The 20,055-nt window shown below is 45.0% G+C and overlaps 1 protein-coding gene and 1 long non-coding RNA gene across 10 annotated transcripts in view; one reads left to right on the top strand and one right to left on the bottom strand.

Moving 5' to 3' along the window:
- Positions 1-5,659, top strand: part of GRAP2 (GRB2-related adaptor protein 2) — a 39,806-nt gene extending 34,147 nt beyond the window's left edge. For all 5 annotated transcript variants that reach the window (XM_001234081.7, XM_046907864.1, XM_025155263.3 and 2 more), the window contains 3 exons: positions 1,517-1,648; positions 3,768-3,887; positions 4,427-5,659. In XM_001234081.7, the coding sequence (XP_001234082.2) occupies positions 1,517-1,648; positions 3,768-3,887; positions 4,427-4,606 (432 nt within the window). In that variant the 3' untranslated portion in view covers positions 4,607-5,659. The remainder of the gene's footprint in view (positions 1-1,516; positions 1,649-3,767; positions 3,888-4,426) is intronic.
- A 6,208-nt stretch (positions 5,660-11,867) lies between these two features.
- LOC107053703 overlaps positions 11,868-20,055 on the bottom strand; it is a 44,596-nt gene continuing 36,408 nt past the window's right edge. For 4 of the 5 annotated variants that reach the window (XR_006932685.1, XR_006932682.1, XR_006932686.1 and 1 more), the window contains 2 exons: positions 14,549-15,995; positions 11,868-12,576 (listed from right to left, as the gene is read on the bottom strand). This is a non-coding gene — a long non-coding RNA (uncharacterized LOC107053703). Of the gene's footprint in view, positions 12,577-14,548; positions 15,996-20,055 lie in introns of those variants that run through there. The other variant, XR_006932681.1, reaches the window with a different exon arrangement.

Below are 20,055 nucleotides of genomic sequence, written 5' to 3'. Positions count from 1 at the left end.
GCTGGGTGCTGCAACACAGATTTTTAGTTGATTCAGTAGTGCATATGGTTATGTGATTATCTTGAGCAGAATTTTCAGATTTTGGTTTGGCTATTAAGAGAAAGGGCTGCAGATCTACATAGAGGAATTCTGCTAAAGTTGTTCTGAGGCTCTGGAGATGAAGTTCTAAGACGCCTTGCACAACCAAGGGAGGCAGGCTCTACCATACGAAATGCCTAGCTTTTTTCATAAGGGCTAGTACAAAGTTTACTGTCAGGTTGTCTGAGAAGAATTTGAATCTGGTGTCCTGTTGTCCCTGAATATAGTCAGATTGCAGCTGTTATGACAGTGCAAAGTTTGTTCAGAAGAATCATGTATCTTCTGTTACTCAGTGAACACAACAAAGGGTGCGGAGGAACCCTGGAACAGTGGCTAGTAGGGGCTGGAAAGCACTGCTGAGGAGAGCACAGCAGATGTGGGACCAAGGTATGTACTCAGGGAAGATGTAGTAGATGTTTGAGAAAACAGGGAAATCCCAGCCCAATGAATGCCTGGTTTTGTGCCAGGAAGACAAGCAAAATGCCACAGCAGAGGTTGCTATGCACTGCACACACAATACTAGGAGTGACCATGCCTGGTCACTGCAATAACCAAGGTCCAGCCCTACTGGGAAACGGATTCTGGTGTTAAATTACCAGGATGTTCAGGCAGAGGTGAGCAGGAAGTACAGGACCTGCTCACTGCAGCAGTAAAGTTTTATAGGCTGCATGTGGGTCTTTCTTGCTGGCTCTGAAAAAGAGAGAATTTACATTTCAGTCTGGAGGGGACTTGTGTTGTTGTCCCATTTCAGTTCACTTATTCAGCACTTTAAAAATGCATTAGCAGGATATAAAATAGAGGCTCTGGGACCTGTGAGAGAGAAATCACAGCAAAGAATAGTCCAGGGAAGGAGAAAGGAAGACTTGTATGCAAGATTACCAGTAAAACAACCTGTTCGGACTGACTCTGAGCAGGAAGAGAAAGGGAACAGCATTTGCTCCAAGATGCAGACAGGCAAATAAAAAACAGGAGTCAAGTTTGCTTTGGCAAATGCTCTGTGCATTTGTTATGGTGATGGGCTCAGCAGGGTATGTTTAGCACTCAGCACAGTGGGGTTTCAGTTCAGTTAGAATTTCTAGCTGCTACAGCCATATGATAAAATGATAGTAATATACGGATTTCAGTGCAGAGACAAATGAAGTCTGGGGGCATTATTTCTAAAAAGAGTTTGCTTCCTGTGCCAGACCTCATGTAAGTGACCACATTTTCAGCCCAGAATCACCCATTACTACCCACTTTTCAAATGGGGAACAGCTATGACAAAGATCTATAATTCAGGAGTCTTGATTTGTCCTTCCGTTCAGAGGAGCCCACCTAGGAAGATCCTCCAACACAAAGGGTAGTGATAACAATCCATGGGTAATGATTGCTAAGCTTCAGTCAGGATCGTGGTGGGAAGCAAAACCTGACCTCACTTTTGGGATCTTTCTTCCCTCAGGAAAGGCGTGGTGGGAGCCTGGAACGAATGAGCCGGGATGGACTCCATGTGGGTGGAGCAGCTGCAGAAGCTCATTCTTCTATGTCCAAGAGATATGTGGACCATCCTGTCCCTGTGTTGCACCAGCAACAGGTAGAGTATTTGGACAACGCTCTCAGACATGTGGTTTGATTTCTGGGTGGTCCCCTGTGGAGCCAGGAGTTGGACTCGATGATCCTTGTGGGTCCTTTCCAACACAGGATATTCTGTGATTCTACCAGGACAGAGGGCACATGAAGCCTGGGCACACAAAACATTGGCCTTGATTGATTGATAGCAAGCAAAGAGTCGCTTGATCAAAATCTGCAACCCTGAATCTGTGTTAGGAGGCAGTCAGTCAGTTCTTCCGACGGGAACAGCAGCAATGATGGATGGTATCAGCCTGGGGAGCTCTTTTGGATTGAAGTAAATATGTCAGCTTTATATAGTTCTGTGATCCTCGGGACTGATTGACAAACAAATAAAAAATAGAAAACGGTTCACCATGGTCCTTCCCACTGGGAACCTGGGAGTACTGGGTTCCATCCCAAAAAGTGGAAGACAAGGGGTAGTGCCATGTGAAGGTACAGAAACACTTCCCAGTCTTGTACACAGTTTCAGGAACTCCTCTGAAGTCTGAAGGGCAATGAAACCTCACTGCCTGATTCTTTTTTTCTATGTGATGCTGATGACAGGGACACAAAACACATCAGGAATAAGAAATGATTATGGTAACACTGGGAGAGTTTGACATCCTCCAGAACATTCTTCCTCATTTTCCTCTTCATTCTGGGCCCTCTCTGCGCTCTTTCATCATGTTGCACCTCCAATGCGTGATGCCTCTTTGCTCCCTTGCTAGGACAGGAATGGAGCAGTATCTGGTGATGTCTTTAAGGTTCTTGATTAATTTTGGGGGAAATCATTTTCACAAAAAATCCTGTGCATACCATAACATGAGCCTCTGTGAAAAAAATTAACTCTGTCCCAGCTAAAACCATAGCACTAAGGTTGGCTCGTGTCTCTAGGCAGAGACAGTGCAGCATCAGCCAAGGAGAAGACTTGAGCTAAAGGGAAGAAATCCAAACCTGTGTCGCTTAAGGCATGAGAGCTCCTGTATAATGTGGCCAGAGACAATCGTGAAAGAGCTGATCTCTCACCAGATAGCCTGTCAGAGGACTGCTGATGGAACAATATGGCCTCTGATAAAGCTGAGGGCCTGCACTTGTTGGAGCACAGTCTACGTCTGAGTCACATTTATTATAGGGCAGAAACACTCGGGAGTGAAGCACCCATATAGTAAATCTTGCAAAGCCAGATTGAGGTCACTCACCTCCAGGCAAGGACAGCTGAGGTGCAAATTGTGTTCCAGTCTCAGATACACTTCATGCTGACAAAGGTGCTGACACAGTAAGACCAAGGGAGCATTTAGAAGAGTAAGTCCAATAAAAGAAGCAAGAGCAAGATAGCTGTTTACAGCATACACAAGCTGTAGTTCTTCCTCCCCTCTGTTGATACAAGTGATCAGATCCTGTGACACTGAAGTACTGCTGCAACCTGAGCTAACATGATAACAGATTCTGTCACATCGTTATCATAAGAAACCTTCAGTGCACATACAGGCCTGTAGAGATGAAGACACTCAGCACCTCTTGGTTGTGCAGACAAAAGAGAACTTGTTCCCTCAAAGATTTCCATTGGTGGGACTTCAAATGTGCAGCCATTTGGCATCTTTTCTTTGAATGTGATTTTGTTTCTTTCCTCTTTCATTCATTGGGCGACTGGGTTCTTTGGCCTGATCTCTGCTCTGTACAACATGGGGCAGCCCAAAGGAAAAGGGATGTAGTGAGACTGAGTCACGGTAACTCCAGGTAGGCAAGTCCTATTTGTCCCCTTGGCAAGCTGGCTTTTCACCTGTGACTTAGAATAAGCTAAGCTTTTCTCCAAAACTCCCGGAGGCCAAAAAAACACACTGAAGCTTTTTCCCAGCAGATGTGGAACGTAGCTGAGGGCAGCCAAATTTCAACTTCTATGGAGAAAAATCCAAAATAGAAGAACCTAAGGTGACCTCTTCCATGACAGGAATTGCTTCCAGGACTGCAGCACAGGGACTGTACTGGAAGCAGACATCTAAAGAGGGTTGGACCCTGACTCCCTGACCACCAATGACTCTTACAGCCCCTCACTTGTAATCCTTCTTATGTTTGTAACATTTCTCTTGCTGTTTTCCTTCTAGGATAGGTACGGGGGGAGCCTGGACAGGAAAGATGCACTGCATGGACTAAGGTATCATAGCCAAGGAAGTGCAGCAGCTATGCAACGGAGACACACGGACCCACTGCACCAGCAGACACCGGTGGGTAACATGCTTGCAAGGCCACACCTACCCAACTTAACAGGTCCCTTAGTGATGACCAAGCAGTTTGGGCAATGCCACCTGCACAGAGGTTGCATGACAAACAGTGTATTAAACGTGTTGGGACATATCTTAGAAGACATTTCTGAGTCTCAAGGCTCTATTGTGGCCACTTGAATCTGATTCTGTGGCACTTTGGAGGTAGGACTAAAGTGTTATATTAGCGTTATGTTATATTAGTGTTATATTAGTTTGGATGTTGTGTTGAGGGACATGGTTTAGCGGGAACCATTGGTGAAGGGCGAATGGTTGGACTGGATGATCCTGTGGGTCTTTTCCAACCTTAGCGATTCTATGATTCATAGTTCTACGACTATACTCAAAATCATTCTTAGTTAACAGAATTATTAGAAGAAGGAACTTAGCGTCAGCTCACCACAGTAGGGGTCTGGGGCATTGTGAGAAGGCCTGAGCTCACCGAAGGGTCTGGATCAAGCATGTCATTCATTGTTTCCTGCTCATCTCTGTCTCCTTCCCAGCGAATACTATGGGTCCGTGCCTTGTACGACTTTGATGCTGTGGAGCATGATGAGCTGGGCTTCCGCAGTGGAGACATCGTAGAAGTCCTAGACAACTCCAACCCATCGTGGTGGAAAGGACGTCTGCGTGGGGAACTGGGTCTCTTCCCTGCCAACTACGTCACACCGGTGCTACTGTGAGGCTGCATTTGTGCCCCAGAGGTCCATATCAGAGCTGCTCGTCTGACATGACAGGGACAGAGAAGGAGTGAATCTTCCCTTGTCCCCAGGACATTAGGTGGTTTTGGTTTTGTCTTAATTTATTGGCAATTGATCTGAAATGCTGGTGAGAAAGAGAACCCTCTGAAGGATTTTTTTTTCCCTGTTTTGCATGTTCATGACTGGGAGGGGAGCAAGAATCCTGGACTGTTTATTGAAATCTTGCTGGATCCTCCCTGCCCCGTCATTCCTTTGGCTAAGTATTGATAACTCTCTGCAGTTAGGTTTGTTCTGTGGAAACCCACCTCAGAGAAGTCGGGCTTCAGTATCTGGGTAGAACCTACCCCTTTGTTTTTTTTATCTGGTTGCATTCATAGTCCCTTCAGGCTCTGTTTCACCTCTTTCAGAGGCAGGGCAAGTGCGCAGGTGAACAAAATGATGACTGGTAATCACATTTCCTTTAGGTAGAGATGAAAAGTGCTTAAGCTGAGGTGCAAGGCAACCATGACTTTTCTAAATAGTTTTTGGCTTGCACCCCTGGCACTTTCTGTGGGTATGGGCTGTGTGGATACCAGGTGAAGGAACTAAATCCTGTAAGCTTTTGTACAAACAAACCGGTGGTGAAGATATGGGAGGGTGAGAAGCTAATTTCAGTGCTTCTACAGACAGTCCTGCCCTCCTGCACTTCCGTCTGCACCCTACAGCAACAATTTGTCTCATTTTCAAGCTGCTTTCCAAGGTACCTGTGCATCCTTGTAGATGTCCTGGTTAGAGCAGATCAAGCCCTTCAGCTAAATGAATATCCTCTGGATTGGATAACAGTGGGCAAGCCTTACTGGTTCCTTTCTAAAACTGAACTGGGGAGGGGCTGGGAAGAAGAGGTTTTTCTGGTTTGGTGTCAGAAGTTCTGTCCCTGAGAAGGTGGGGTGTTCTGGATCACTGTGTACACAGCTCTGACTTGCCAGTGGAATGCCTCATGCAAATCATTGAGCTGTTACTTTACAGTATGCAGAGAATAAAGTGGCGGCCATTGAATAGTCTGTTCTCTGTTCCAGTTTCTTTTAGACAAAATAGGGTAAATGAATAGGATTTCAAATAATGGCTGACTGAATGCCAAGATGTGAGACAAATATACTGCAAATGAATATTAAAAATGATCCAAACCATGAGAAAGAGACACCGCTGCATAACCACTGCTCACACAAGTTTATATTAAACAAGCTGCTTGATTTTTTCACAACATGTGGGACCTCAGCAGTCAGCACGGAAGTGGTGATTTATCATTCGCGGGAAAGAAAGAAAAGGCAAGTGAAAAATTCTAAAAACAAATCAGACTCGGCAAGAAAAATGTTCTTATCTTTTGTTAGTCCCAGTGGGAGAAAAAAAATCCAAGAAACAGGTTTCTGGTGCAGCCCAATTCAACGTTGCCGGCCTAAATTAAGCTGCCAGCTAGACAGGGTATTAGCAGAAAGGACCTATTGTCAAGGGTTTGAGAGAGCTCCACCAAAAGCAGATTATTAATGGCTGAAGTAAAATGAGAATAATTAACATGGCATATAAGCTCTCAATAGAATAGAAATCTTTGAAAGGCACATTAAGAGCTAATCTCCATTGGCTACCAGGGTGGTTCGGGAAATGGAGAGAGAGCACACGACTCCCTGGGCTGGACATGGCCCTGTTCTGATGGAGGGGCTCTGTCCCAGGCCGCTAGCACTTTGCCTTTAAAGTGACATCCATGTGGCTTGGTTTGGAACAAGCTACCTCACTAATGGGTGTGTAACATCAGTGACTCTACAGGTTGAAGCGTTGTGTTTTGATTGACTCTTTTTTATTTTTTCCTTTTTCTTTTTAACTAAACTGATGTCAAATATGGAAGACAGGGGGTTAACATCTGATGAGAGAGGGTCAAAACCCAAGGCAAAGATGGAACCAAAGAGGATAAAAATAAAACTGTCAAAGCAGAAGAGGGATAAGAATGATTATTCTTTCATATTCGGGTCTGGCTGAAACAGAAAAATTGTATGTTCACCCCTATTCCCACTGCGTCAAATCATCTTTCAATTAGTTCTTTTTGACTAGTTACTTTTAAAATTGGGAGTAGCGCCCCTTTTCCTTTCCTTGGCACTCTAAAGACCCTTTTGGTAGTGAAGATGTAGCTGCACAAAATTAATTGAAGATAACGCACGTAGCAGCTTGATAGCTCTTTCACACGTTTGAAAGCCCTTAACAGAGACTGACTAATTAAGCAAGTCTAAGTAGTATGTTGTAAGTACCCCCATGTTAAATCATAACTCTGTTGAGGAAGAGGTAAATTTGCACGTGATTTTTTAATTGATGTTTAAGGAATTAATACTTCAAGTAACTAGCATTAAAGGACTGTGTGCTAATTACGGACAGCACATCAGGACCACAGTAAAATCATGGTTTCCCATTATAGGCAGCACCTAATGACACCAAAATTACTAGGCAGCAAAGGTTTCATGGTATCCATGATAACTAGACTGATACCATGTTCTGCACTGCCTTGAGAGCTGGCCAAGATTTGGTCTGCAAGACCCAGTGTTATTTTGTTCTGGGGAGCAGAGGCAGTGAAGGCACAGGAGTCAGACTGCATTTTTGTACCCTCCCACAGTGGGAGTTGTTTTCTTCCCAGTAAAACAACAGCACAGAGAACCATGGCCCTTCCCATGTCAATGGAACCCTTGGATACCAGGAAAGTAGTTTTGCTGGGGTGGAAGAGGCGCCATCCTTGGAGACACTCAAGGTCAGGCTGGAAGAGCTTTGAGCACCCCAATCTAGCTGAAGGTGTCCCTGTTCATTGCTGGGGAGATGGACCAGGTGGCCTTTAAGGATCCCTTCCAACTCAAAGGATTCTGTGATTCTATGCTGTGCCCACAGGATGGATGAATTCTCCATGCCCTGTCTTCTTGCTGTAGTCTACCCATGAAATCCTAAGTTCAGTAATAACAAAAATGAGAGACATACAGTCCTCTCCTCCACCCATGTATCTCACCAGCCTTCCTGCTTCATCTTCCCCCTGGTTTTAACAGTAACAGAATCCTTATTAATACTGTGGTGCTGTGAAAGCTTCACATTCTATGCAACGAGCACATGTTAGCACCTTAGGACAGGTGCTTTAAAATGACAGTGTGGTGCACTGAGTTTCCTGGGCGTTAGTCAATGTTTGACAAAGGATTAACCCTTCAGAACACATCCTGAGAGCCAATGTGAAACCAAAAAGGGAAGGAATTAAGAGGAACCCAAGGAAATGTTTTGTTTGGCATTTCTCTTAGGCAAGAAAGATGTTTCATGAGAGAAGAGATTGTAAACAAAGATAAAACTGGGAAAAGTATGTGGGAAGGCAAACATTATTATAACAAATGCAAAAGAGGAAGCTGGACTGCACATGGAAAAATAACAGTTTGATGAGCACAGCTGAGCTGTGCTTTCTCCTGTCAGTATGAACTTTTCGCCTACATTCTGCTGCAGATCCATATTTTGTTTATAAATGTCTCTGTGATTAATAAGGCTGAGAGAAAAACAGTAAATGGAAATCTCTTTTCATGAGAAAGCTGTCCAGACAGTTTTCTGTGCCACAGAACAGAGATGCCTCTGTCTTGGTCTACATGCTTATTATGACGGCTGTGCTCAGTGAAGCATGCTGCGGAAATAACGGGAACAGAAGAGCACTGTGGAGATGATCCTCAGTGTTGGCACTGAGGATCCCCTGTACTGCAGATACAAAGGCCTGAGAACAAGTTCCTTGATTGTTGGCTTTGATTGTTTTCTCTTTTTATTGAAAGTAATTCTCAGTTTATCAGAGAATTGTTTGAGTTGGAAGGAACCCTTAAAGGCCATCCAGTCCAACTCTCCTGCAATGAGCAGGGACACCAACAGCTCCATCAGGGTGCTCAGAGCCCCTGCAGCCTGACCTTAGATGTCTCCAGGGATGACGCATCCACCACCTCTCTGGGTAACCTGTGCCAGTGCCTCACCACCCTTGCTGTAGAAGACTTCTTCCTTATATCCAATCTAAATCTCCCCTCTTTTAGTTTGAAACCATTTCATAGAATCACAGAATCACAGAATCCTTAGAATTGGAAGGGACCTCTGAAGGCCATCTAGTCCAACTCTCCTGCAATGAGCAGGGACATCCACAGCTAGATCAGGTTGCCCAGGGCCTTATCCAGCCTGGCCTTGAAAGTCTCCAGGGATGAAGCATCAACCATATCACTGGGCAACATGTCCCAGCGCCTCGCTGCCCTCACTGTAAAAGAGTTTTTCCTCATATCTAACCTAAATCTTCCCTCTTAGAGTTTGAAACCATTTCCCCTTGTTCTGTCACCACAGACCCCACTAAAGAATCTCTACCCTTCATTCCTGTAGCTCTCCTTTAGGTACTGAAAGGCCGTTATCAGGTCACCTTGGAGCCTCCCCTTCTCCAGGCTGAAGAGCCCCAGCTCTCTCAGCCTGTCCTTGTAGAAGAGGCGTTCCACTCCATGGATTAGTTTTGTGGCCCTTCTCTGGACGCACTCCAACAGGTCCATGTCTCTCCTGTACTGAGGACTCCACATCTGGATGCAGTACTCCAGGTGAGGCCTCACTAGCTCAGAGTAGAGAGGCAGGATCACCTCCCTCAACCTGCTGGCCACAATCCTTTTGATGATTTCCCCATGTCCTACCACAACACGCCAGGCTAAAGAGTCTCTCCCCTTCTTTCATAGAGCCCCCCTTTAGATACTAAAATTTCAATGGGCTCTACAGGAAACGTGGAGCTTTTCACAACAGATACCTGTAATGCAAAGTGCCCCAGCAGCTGTAGTCCAGAAGTAAGGTGAGGGGTGAACTCTGCACAGAGTAGGAAGTGACAGATCTTTAATTACATCAACATCACATCTCCTGGACAACAAGGATATTGGTCCAAACAGAGATATGGCTGTCTGGGTTTGGGCTGTGCTCAGAGTCTTGCTATGCTGCTCTCTGCCAAGGCGCCTGAGTTGCACCAGATGAGGTGTGAGAAGTTTTTGGCAATGCTGTTCCCTCTGAGGTTTACCAGGGCTTCTGCTTGTCTGTGCCTCACATGGCCAATCATAGAATCATAAAATCAGAGAATCACAGACTGGTTGGGTTTGAAGGGTCCTCAAAGCCCACTCAGCCCCAACCCCCTACCATGGGCAGGGCTGCCACCCACCAGCTCAGGCTGTCCAGGGCCCCATCCAACCTGGCCTTGAGCCTCCAGGGATGGAGCACCCGCAGTCTCTCTGGGCAGCTCATGCCAGTGCCTCACACACCTCTCAGAAAAGAAGACTCCCTGTACCTCACTGCAGCTGCAGCCCATCGCCCCGCTGCCCCTTGATACACCCAAAAGCCCAAAAGCCCAGCTTGTGCCTCTGTGCTGACATAAGAAATCCCTCTGTAGACACCTCATTTCAAACACCTATTCAAAGCAATTGACTTAGCTGCTTTTAAATTCAACCCTACAGAGGTCAGCTGAAGCCATTAGTGTTCTCTGGATGATCCAGAGAGTAACATTCACTCCTTCCAACACACGTTGACTAAAGAGCTCCTGACACCCAGGCACTCCTCACTGCAATGCAAAACAGAGAGTTTTGCATTTCAGTGGGGAAGCATGAAGTGAATATGTGATAGAGCCTTTAATGGCTCTGAGGAAGAGGGCAGAGCATCACCAATTCCTCCAATGTTTAGAGGCAGCTTTTGTGTGACAATTCAGGAGCCTTAATTTGCATCAAACGCAGAAGAAGTTTCTTATATCAGCAGAACTGTCAGTAGAAAACAGCCAAGAACTTATCTGTGAGGTGCAGAATAGTGGGGAAATGGGCAAGTGAAGAGGGCAAGTTCACTGACCTCTGTGCAGAAGGAAAATTCAAAGCACATTATCTGCTCTCATTGTGCAACTGAATGCTACTTGGCGGATGTCCTGCCTGCTAACTTCAGAATGCAAAGCTAGCCAAATGGCAGGAATGCACAGATCCTGGTAGACACACAGAAGTAAAATTAGCTCGGGCAACAAAGGGAGGAAGGAGAAACAAACAAATTAACAGATGTCTAGATGTCTTGCAGCTTTTCCTCACTAGCCCAAGCAGGTTTGTTTCCACTGGGATTTATGGAAGACATTGCCACAGCAAGTTTGTTTGTCACAAATAAAAAGGAGAATTTTCAGCGCAGAAAAAATGCAGTTTAGGACATGAGTCCGCTATTGTGCACTTAAAGCTATAAAACGCTGACAGCGCCCTGACAGCGCAACTAAAGTTCAATTCCCCACATAAGAGGCTGTTCCGGGAAATCATCCTGTAATATCCAGCCAGAGAAAGTACAAGGAGAAAAAGAGGCACCTCCTCTGCTGCTCTGGAGGTCATTTACAGATCACATCACGCTGCAGGGACCCATCTGGGCTGATCTTTGTTGCTTACAGGTGTGGCATGCCAACAGTTTGGTTGGAGGGAATGGCCTCAAGTTGCACCAGAGGAGGGTCAGGTTGGACATGAGGAAAAAATTCTTCTCTGAAAGAGTGGCACAGGCTGCCCAGGGAGGTGGTGCAGTCACCGTCCCTGGAGGTGTTCCAGAGCCGTGTGGATGTGACACTGACAACATGGTCAGGGGGCATGGTGGGGATGGGCTGGCAGCTGGACCAGCTGATCTTAGAGGTCTTTTCCAACCTTAATGACTCTGTGATTCTTAAATTAGAAGAAGACTGAATTGGTCTCTTTTTTGGGGGGGAGGTCTCTTCAAAATTTGAGGAAAGAAATAATACCAAGTGCAGGTTTGCTACCAGCATCAAGGGCTGATGGGACTGCCTTATGTTCTGCACATTCATCAGAGTGGAGTGTGTACAACATCACAGCTCCTCCTGAATAACAGAATCATTGGGGTTGGAAGGGATTTCTGGGGCTCATCGAGTCCAACCCCCTGCCAAAGCACATTCTGTACAGTAGGTTGCACAGGAACTTGAAGCCTTTTGCCATTGCTTGGCAGAGATGCAAATCCAAGGCATGCGTGGCATATCTGGCATTGCATAGCTCTGCATCTCACCACTGTGATAGCAGCTATTTGCCTCTTATTGGATGCAGGTGGCCTGCAGAAAATAGTGGCTGTGATTTCGTCAGAGCAGGTGAGTCACTCTATCAGCTTGCTGCTGCCCCGCAGTTAGCCATGCCCTTGCTTTCTGCTGGGTGGATGCACTGAGTCAGCCCAGTACGGACAACGTGGGGAGGCACAGAGCCAGTGCAGGGTGAGTGGTGGGAATGCACAGCCAGAAGGGGAAAGAGGAAGCCAGAGCCTCTGCTGCTGGCAGTCAGTGTGATTAAATCACCTCATCCGAGGCTGCATACTCAGCAAAACAACTCACTTGGCTTTGAGATTGGCATAAAGCCTTTGCACAAATAGGGAATCCTCCCTTCAAAGCTTCTTCAGGAGATATGGGTGGGAAGGGGTGAAAGACCTCAGATCTTCAGCAGGTGGTGCATCCTACACCTCCGTCATGGAAGCTCTCCTACAAGCTTTTCATTCAAAGAGCAAAGCCACAACAGTTTGCTATTTCTTAGACTGTAAATTAAAGCAGGAAAAAAAAAAGATCCTAACATGTTCACACCAGCACAAGTCTCAATCATTCATGCTATTATCATTGTTAGCTCTGTTAGGGAACAGAATAATAGCAAGAGGCATCTTGTTACCCTGTGAGATAGCTAAATTGGTGCCACTTGTTGCTGATGCTTCTCTCTCCAGGCGGGGTGCTGCTATCGGTCGTGTTTATCAGGTTGGAGAGTAGCACAGCAGTGTTATGAGCTTAACTCCCTAGCATCAGCTGACCAAAATGATAGCCGTGTGTTCTCATTTCAGCTGTGTGTGCCTTGGAGAGCACAGGTGTTTCACAAGCACTTACACAGCAGAATATGTGCTGGAGCAGCAGAGGTAAACATCTTGAGTTTAGGACTCTGAAAAAAAAAAAAAAAAAAGGTGAGGCTTCAAGACACATACACAGCTGCTTTGCATTGACTTTAGAGGAATTCTGATGAAAATAAAGCATGTCTATTTAAGAGAGAAAGCACATAACCACCTCAGCAGTATAGCAAGCTTCCTGGGGGCTTTCTCCATTATGCTGTCTCCAACTCTTGAAATGAAGTGTTTTGAATTAGCAGTGAGAGGTCTTGCTCCAAGGTGTGCTGGGTGAAACACGCTGGCCTCGGTTATGGAAACCTAGAGAACGTGGTCATGGGCGTCCCTTCGATCTTCTGAAGCCTTCAGCTCCATCAGAGAACTGAAGACCAGCCACTAGGACAAAAGGTACCGTTGCTAACAAAAGGCTGGGGTTGGTTATGAAGCCTATTTTTCTCAAATGCTGGCTTCCTCAGGTCTAGGGGAAGCCATCTCTGAACACCAGTCTGTTTTTGTGTGAGTGTGTGGCTGTGGTGCACGCAGCAATGAGTGTGATGCTGGGAGGAGGAGGAGGACATTGAGGCAGGCAGTGGGACTGAGCTCTGGCTGAGTCAGTCACTGCTATGTAAGTCCATGATGCTATTCTGATTTTTACTGGCTGAGGTTCTACCTCGTTATTCCAGAAAGAAATCATAATTTAATTTGATAAGATCTTCAGGTAGGGAGGCAAAGGGTGTGGGTAGTGATTTACTCCTCTTTGAAATTATAATTATCATCCTTCATCTATTTAAAGACTCTTTATATTTACTTATGTAAGGCAGTCTAATATGGTCAAAGCCTTGTGGTTTTCGTTTCTCATGACTCAGACAAAACTGACCACAGCTCTAAAACCCTTCTCAACATACTCGTCATATTACATTTTATTGTTCCTACCTTCCCTATTTTTGCAGCCTCCAGCTTGTTGAAAAAGCTGTTGCAGTGGTGGTTTCTCCCCCCCCCCCCCCCCCCCCCCCTTGTCTGCACAGGGAAAATGCGTCATTTTGGAAAATCAGCCAGCTAACTTAGAGCTAGTTCAGCCAAGCTGGTGACTGTGGCATGAGTGTTTTTTAGTAAGCAGACAAGCCAAGCATCCTGCACAGACGCACGGAGCCCATGCAGTGGGAACTGAGGACACTGCTTGGAGGTCTTGTGTAGGGTAAGAAATCTCCCAGCGGAGTCAGTGAAGAGCAACTGTGTTGTACACTCACATAAATGATAATCTCATATAAAGAAGAGCTAACTCATTAAGGAATACAGTGCCCAAAGAGGCTGAAGCCTAGCATATACAAGACGTGTTCAAGAAGCATTAACCAAGACTGACTAGCTCATTTTTAATGCCGCTGTCTTTTGTTCATGCAAACTTCAAATTTAGGTTGAGCATCATGTTACTTGGAGCATGGGTACAAAGCTTTCTAATGCAACATGCTGCTAGTGTAGACAGAGCTTGGCTGGCTCAGCACTGCAATCACAACAGCTTCCTATTTGCATCCTGCCACCACCTCCCTTTGCGCTCCCACATCAGCTGGAAGCTCTTGTCTTCATTGTGGCCATTTCTAATTCCTTCATCCTGCATTCCCAGCTCAAATGCTGTGCTATAATCTTTAAATTCATTCTGTATTCTTCCTAAACTTCCCCATCCCTATCACCTTCTTCCACATCAGTGGCTACATTTGCTTTCCATGGCATGTATTATACTTATCATGGCCATTAGCTTTTTAAGTTTTGCTTGTATGGTTTTACTGTTTGTTAGTATTATTAGCAAGTTGCCATAAGCACCTGAGAATGCTAAATCCAGACCAAGACCACAGGAGGCTGGCATATGGCTAGGCCCTAGATCTCTTGCAGCTTCCAGCTTTAGATATGAGGAGGACACAGGCAAGTAGACAGGAGTATTGCAAAAAAGCAATGAGATAGGAATAAACATTTGCATAGAATCATTACAGTTGGAAAAGACCAATAAGAACATCTTGTCCAACCACTATTTTGCCTCACCTTTTCAAGTTTTTGTTTGTAAGACAGGGCTGGTCTTCCCTCTCTGCTGGCACAGTGCAATGATGCTCAGGTCAGGATCTGGTCCAGAAGTTTGGGTCACTCCTGTGGTATGCAAGAGTGATTGCAATTAAGAAGGATGGAGCTGAGAGTACCCCTGTAATGAAGGTATGCAGTGTTAGTAGGCAGAATGCTGTGAAGTTTCAACCTTTGCACCAGTGTCTGTATCTGAGGAAGCAGCAGCCTGTTCTGGATTGGTGGTAGAGCTCAGGCAGTGTTAAAGAATTTAATAAGAATACTCATTTTTTTAATTTCTTATTAAATCTAATGTATGCCAGCTAGGGGAAAGAAAAACAACAACAAAAAAAAAGGTTGCAATTGTTCTAAAGCACAGATTATGAAGTGTAGAAAACTGGCAGGGAAAACTGAATACATCAGGGGCAAAAACTTGGAAAAGCTAGAAAGAGATTTTAAGAAGATCTGGTATAGAAAAAAATGCTTTATGTCTTTACTGATATAAAGAACACATCGGGCCTTCTTTTAGTTCTTATGGAACAAGTGTGTATATTGAACTTGTTGACCCCTATCCTATAGCTTTGTCCCCAGTCCACCCCAAAAGACAAGGAGTGTAAGGAAGAGGACATTGAAATAATTTGCCTGGATGTAGCTATGCTGAAAGCAGATGTGATAGGTTTGGAAAATAAGACAGCTGAAGAGGCAAGAGGATGGTGTTCATTGAATTGTAATTCCCAGTTCCACAAGAGCCTCAGTGCCATGCTGAATGGAGGGCAATGAAATAATGAGGAGTCATAGTTACAGTGTTAGTTATGGTGGACCTCCCTTGCCTAAGTGGGAAATCCAATGCCTAAATATGCTTGAGGATCTGAACCTCTGAAGCAGAACCCTCTGAACGCAGCAAGTCATAGGAGCCTCTTCTGTGTGAGGAGTGCATGGGGAGTAGTGTGTGGGGCTGCGGCACAGCATCCTGTCTCCATGGCAGAGGGGAGATCATAGAATCATTAAAATTGGAAAGACCACTAAGATCACTGAGTCCAACCATCAGTCCATGCCTGTGACCACTCTAGACTATGTCACCCAGTGCAGCATCTCTTTTCTTGAACACCTCCAGGGATGGTGATTCCAGGTCACGCAGGATGTGCTGGCACTGAGTGCTGATGTTCTGGAGCAAAGTTAATTGCTCATGTCATCATTTTAGTTCTCTGGCCTTCCCACTAATGTTTCCTCTGTATTCCTTTGGTTTTGTGTGTGTGGCTTCCTCTGGTCCAGAAGGTCTCTTATCTTCCCATCATGACATCTTGATAGGCAGTAGACCAAATAGGGTTCAGCACGAAGAAGTAGTTAGCATTCAGATAGGTCAGGAGGGGGTTGTACATGGCTGGGTTTTCCCAACTTCTCAGAAACAAGTGTTGATAGAGTGAGGGTGGTGAAACTGCAAATACAAAATCAAACCACAGTCATGCTTCAGAGTTATGTGAGGGCAAGGAGGAACTCACCTTGCACGTTTGCTGGAAAGGGAAGTCATCAAATGCTGCCTAAAACTACAGAGCGTGCTGCAGAGAGCTCAGCGTTTGCTTCCCACACCTCTCCCCTGCTGCACCAGGCTGGTCTCATGATCTGAAAAGTTTCTTCATTGTGGATGCAATGTGTTCAATGCCTTCCTCCCTTCCTACAGCACACTTGCTGGTTCCTTATTTTCATTGTGGACTAATGTGTAGGTAGACTACAGTGTGTATGCATGTGTTTGTAAAGTTGTAGTTAGTACCTGTTTAGATTTGTGGGTATGTGATCTTGTTAGGAGTTTCATAATTTCTCCTGGAGTTTCCTTATGTGTAAAATGGAGATAATAACACGTAATTACCTACCTTGCAGGGATGTTGTAAGGACAAATTAACCAATGCATGTGTGGGTGTTTGCAGATGAAAAGTGTGATATTACGACTAAATACAATGATTGAATGTTGTAGAAGAGAGTCTGTGTTTGTTATGCTGATTGAATACGAGACGAGAGTGCCTTATGCGTGTTTATTTGTAGTGAAGTACCAAGTATTTGTGGAAGGTGGGAAACAGGAAGCTGAGTTTGGAGCAAGTGTCAAAGAGATGGTTAAATATAACCCTTATATGTTACTGACCTTCTCTTCACTGAGGCTGATGCTGAACAAGGGAGAAGGCAACAGAAAAACAAAAACAGGGCCAAGCTATAGAAGAAGGGAATTAAAATAAAATACAATTAAAGATCATGATCTCAAAGAACAACAATGCATAAACTGAATAGGAAAATAAAAGCTAGGGTAAATGAGGACAAGGGAGAGAAAAGAAACCTCAGGGATTCATGATGTGGGATTATCTCAGAACATAAAGTTATGAAAAGTAAACACCAATTTAAGAGACATCACAAACACTTGATGGAAAGCATATGCGGGAAAAGAAAAAGAGTGGAGTGGAAAGGAAGAAAGGAGGAGATGTGCTTAATTATTTCTTATTTTCCTTTCATTAAATGTAACAGCATTATTCTTCTATTTCTTATGCTTTGTGGAGAGGCACTTCTTTAGAAACCTTAAAGGTGGTGTCAAGTATTTCTGGCACTTTTTCCATGTGTTCCAGAAGCAGGTTGGTGAGGGTTAAGGTATGGATGCTTTTGTCAGCCTGAGAATGGCCCTGTCTGGTTTCATTTGGCTGCCATGACTTCTCTGAAAATTAATGGAACAAATTCATTTCCATCGACTCCAGCGAAGCTGTACCAGGAGTGAATCAGATCCATTCTCCCTGCTAAATGCATCTGTCTCTGCTGCCTTGTGAAGCTCTGATCCAAAATCTATTTCAGGCTAAACCCAGAAAACTTTGTGATTAAACACAAAGAAGTAAAATCAAAGATTTTTACGATCTCTCACTGAGCGTGGTATGTGGGTGTGTGAGCTGCCTGGAAGACTGGTGAGGGCAGATGGAACACGAGAAGGACCAAGGGGTGAAAATCCACCATGCTGCAAAGCTCAAGGAACAGGCTGACATTCTTTGCGAACTGACCAGAGTTGAAATGAGAATCATTGGCTAACATCTCTGTGGGGTCCTGTGGCTGGTTTCCCTTTGCTGCCTCTTTTTTTTTTTTTTCCCCTCTCTCATCCCTGCTCTCCAAATCCAGGATAGCTCCTGTTCTTTGCTTGGTTTCACATCTCTTCCTTGCACCCCACCACTTAGTTTAGGCTGACACAACCTCACCTCAGCATTCTGACCCAAATTAATCTTTTGTGTAATTCAACTGACTAAAATTGACGTAAATGAAGTTACATCAGAGCTGAAATTAGCCTAGCGTGACTAAAATAGCACCTGTCTTGTCTACCAAACCATTGCTTGTTTATTCTCCACCTCCACCCACATACCATAGTGTTAGTATTTCTTTCTTTCTCTTCCCTGTTCTCATTTCTCTGCAAAGAACAGGCTGTGATCTTGGTGGTCCTCTTCAACATCTGGCTTTGTTTCACCTCCAGTGCAGAGGCTGTCAGTCTGTGTTAGAAGAGGTGCCTTGCCTGTGTCCAAGTCTTCTTCCAAGACCAACTGTTTTCCATCTTCCATTAGATTTTGCTGTCTTTCATGTTACAGATTAGCATGGTTGCAGTGAGCACCTCACGTGCCTGTCATACTGACAATCTTACTCCAAAAAAACTTCAAGTCAGTGAGCTGAGACTTGCAAAGGCAATGTAGCAGGATGGTGGCAGAGCTATGGATGTTAAACTTCAAGCTTCCCTTCCTCTTCTATGATTTCATATCTGCCAACATAGCATTTCTTATCCTCTCTTACAGGTTTTCTCTTTGGGCCCTTAACGTCATGCATGTTTTAACCTTCTCCTTCATTGTCTTTCTCATACCCTCTGATTTCTTTCAGCTTCCTCTTGCAAGGGGAGGCTTTCTCCTTTCCTCTTGCAAAAACTCTGGCTGCTTCCATCCCACTTCTTTCTGGCTGATCCGTATTTTGTTTGGCAGTGCGCTCCACCATTCCCATCTGGGTATCTCTCTGGGGCAAGGATTTATTCCATAATTGCACTAGCTTATTTATTACCATGGCATACACATTTGCAGTGTTACACAAACTGTAAAGGCTTCTAATTCTAAAGGTCACCATTGGCATACCTCGTATTTACCTTCCCAATGCAGATGAGCTCAGAACAAAAGGGACCGGCAAGCCATTGAGAAGATGAAGGCAGGGAATCATCCAGATCTAATTTACTAGGTCAGCATTCATAAAAGTAACTTAGCTAGTGCTGCAAACAAACAACCCAATGCAAACTCACCCTGCTCCAGACAACTTAATTAATTCCTCTGCACTGCTGTGGATTCCCATGACAGTATATGGCTGCATGTATACTGAAGCCTAGGGGGCATTTTTGTGCTGAACGCCCAGAGCAGGAGCTATTTACCTTTCTCAGTGTCAGGCTGGCCCATTCTCCCATACTGGTACTTGTGTACAGCCCTTCTCATTCCTCTGTAGGTGTCAGAGCTGCCTCTGGTCTGGCATACTGAGTGTCAGCTGAAGCTTCCTGGGGGTGATGGACACAGGCTGTGACACTGCTCTGTCATGATAGATAAGGCCAAAAGTTTTCAAGAGCCTTTCTGCAGCTAATGCTCTTGGATGGAAAGGCCCTGTGCCACCTGGCTACCAAGGCCACCAGTACATCTCTCCTATTGCCTGCCACAGTGTTACACCAAGCATTGGCAAGAGTGATGCCTGAGCTGTAATTTGCTATTCACATTGCTCTGCAGTGTTGAAAGAGGATCACAGGGCAATTACCTTACACGAGAGGATGAAATGACTCCACTACATCCCATATGCAACTTGCAGGAAGAGAATAAATTAAATGTTTGTGAAAAATGCAAAATGCTAAGCCATTAGTTGCAGCCCTTCCCGAGATCATCCGCTGTCTAATTGCATTTCCTGCCTTACTGTGGCTTAGGTCAATTGTCAGCATGGTGGGGGGGAAAAATCCAATCAGCGCTTCCTCTACTAATTGGCATCCTCAACGCAGTGGATGTACAGCCATGAAGGCTGGGCTCTGTCATCCTGCCTGTCAGAGCAGAAATATTCCAGGAGGGACTGGGATCTGCCACAGGCTGTGTGCTTCCCCAGGGATGCAGTTGCCTCTCCAGCAGAAGGAAATAAAGACAGAAAGGTGGGGAAGGAGAAGGTGTGGGGGTCTGACAAGCAGAAACATGTTACTGAGCCAGCCTTGCTGGAAGAGTAAAAGGAAAAATGTCCATAGTCATTCTCAAGGTAAGATTTTTGAAAGATGCCACAAAAGGATGACAGGACAAATATGAAAGAGCAGTTGAGGGAGATAGGTTAAACAAATGAATAAAGATCTGCGGATTCTCCATCCTCAGAAGAAAAGAGAGAAAAAAAACACCATGGACAAGCTCAGAGATGTGGTTTATTTCTGCTACAGCTCCTTCTCTACCTCCCTTCCTCCTGTGAGTTTCGCATGAGTGCTAACATGGTAACGT

The sequence above is a fragment of the Gallus gallus genome, chromosome 1, assembly GCF_016699485.2.
Source record: "Gallus gallus isolate bGalGal1 chromosome 1, bGalGal1.mat.broiler.GRCg7b, whole genome shotgun sequence".
NCBI classification, from domain to species: domain Eukaryota; kingdom Metazoa; phylum Chordata; class Aves; order Galliformes; family Phasianidae; genus Gallus; species Gallus gallus.
This window is presented reverse-complemented; position numbering and strand designations above follow the sequence as displayed.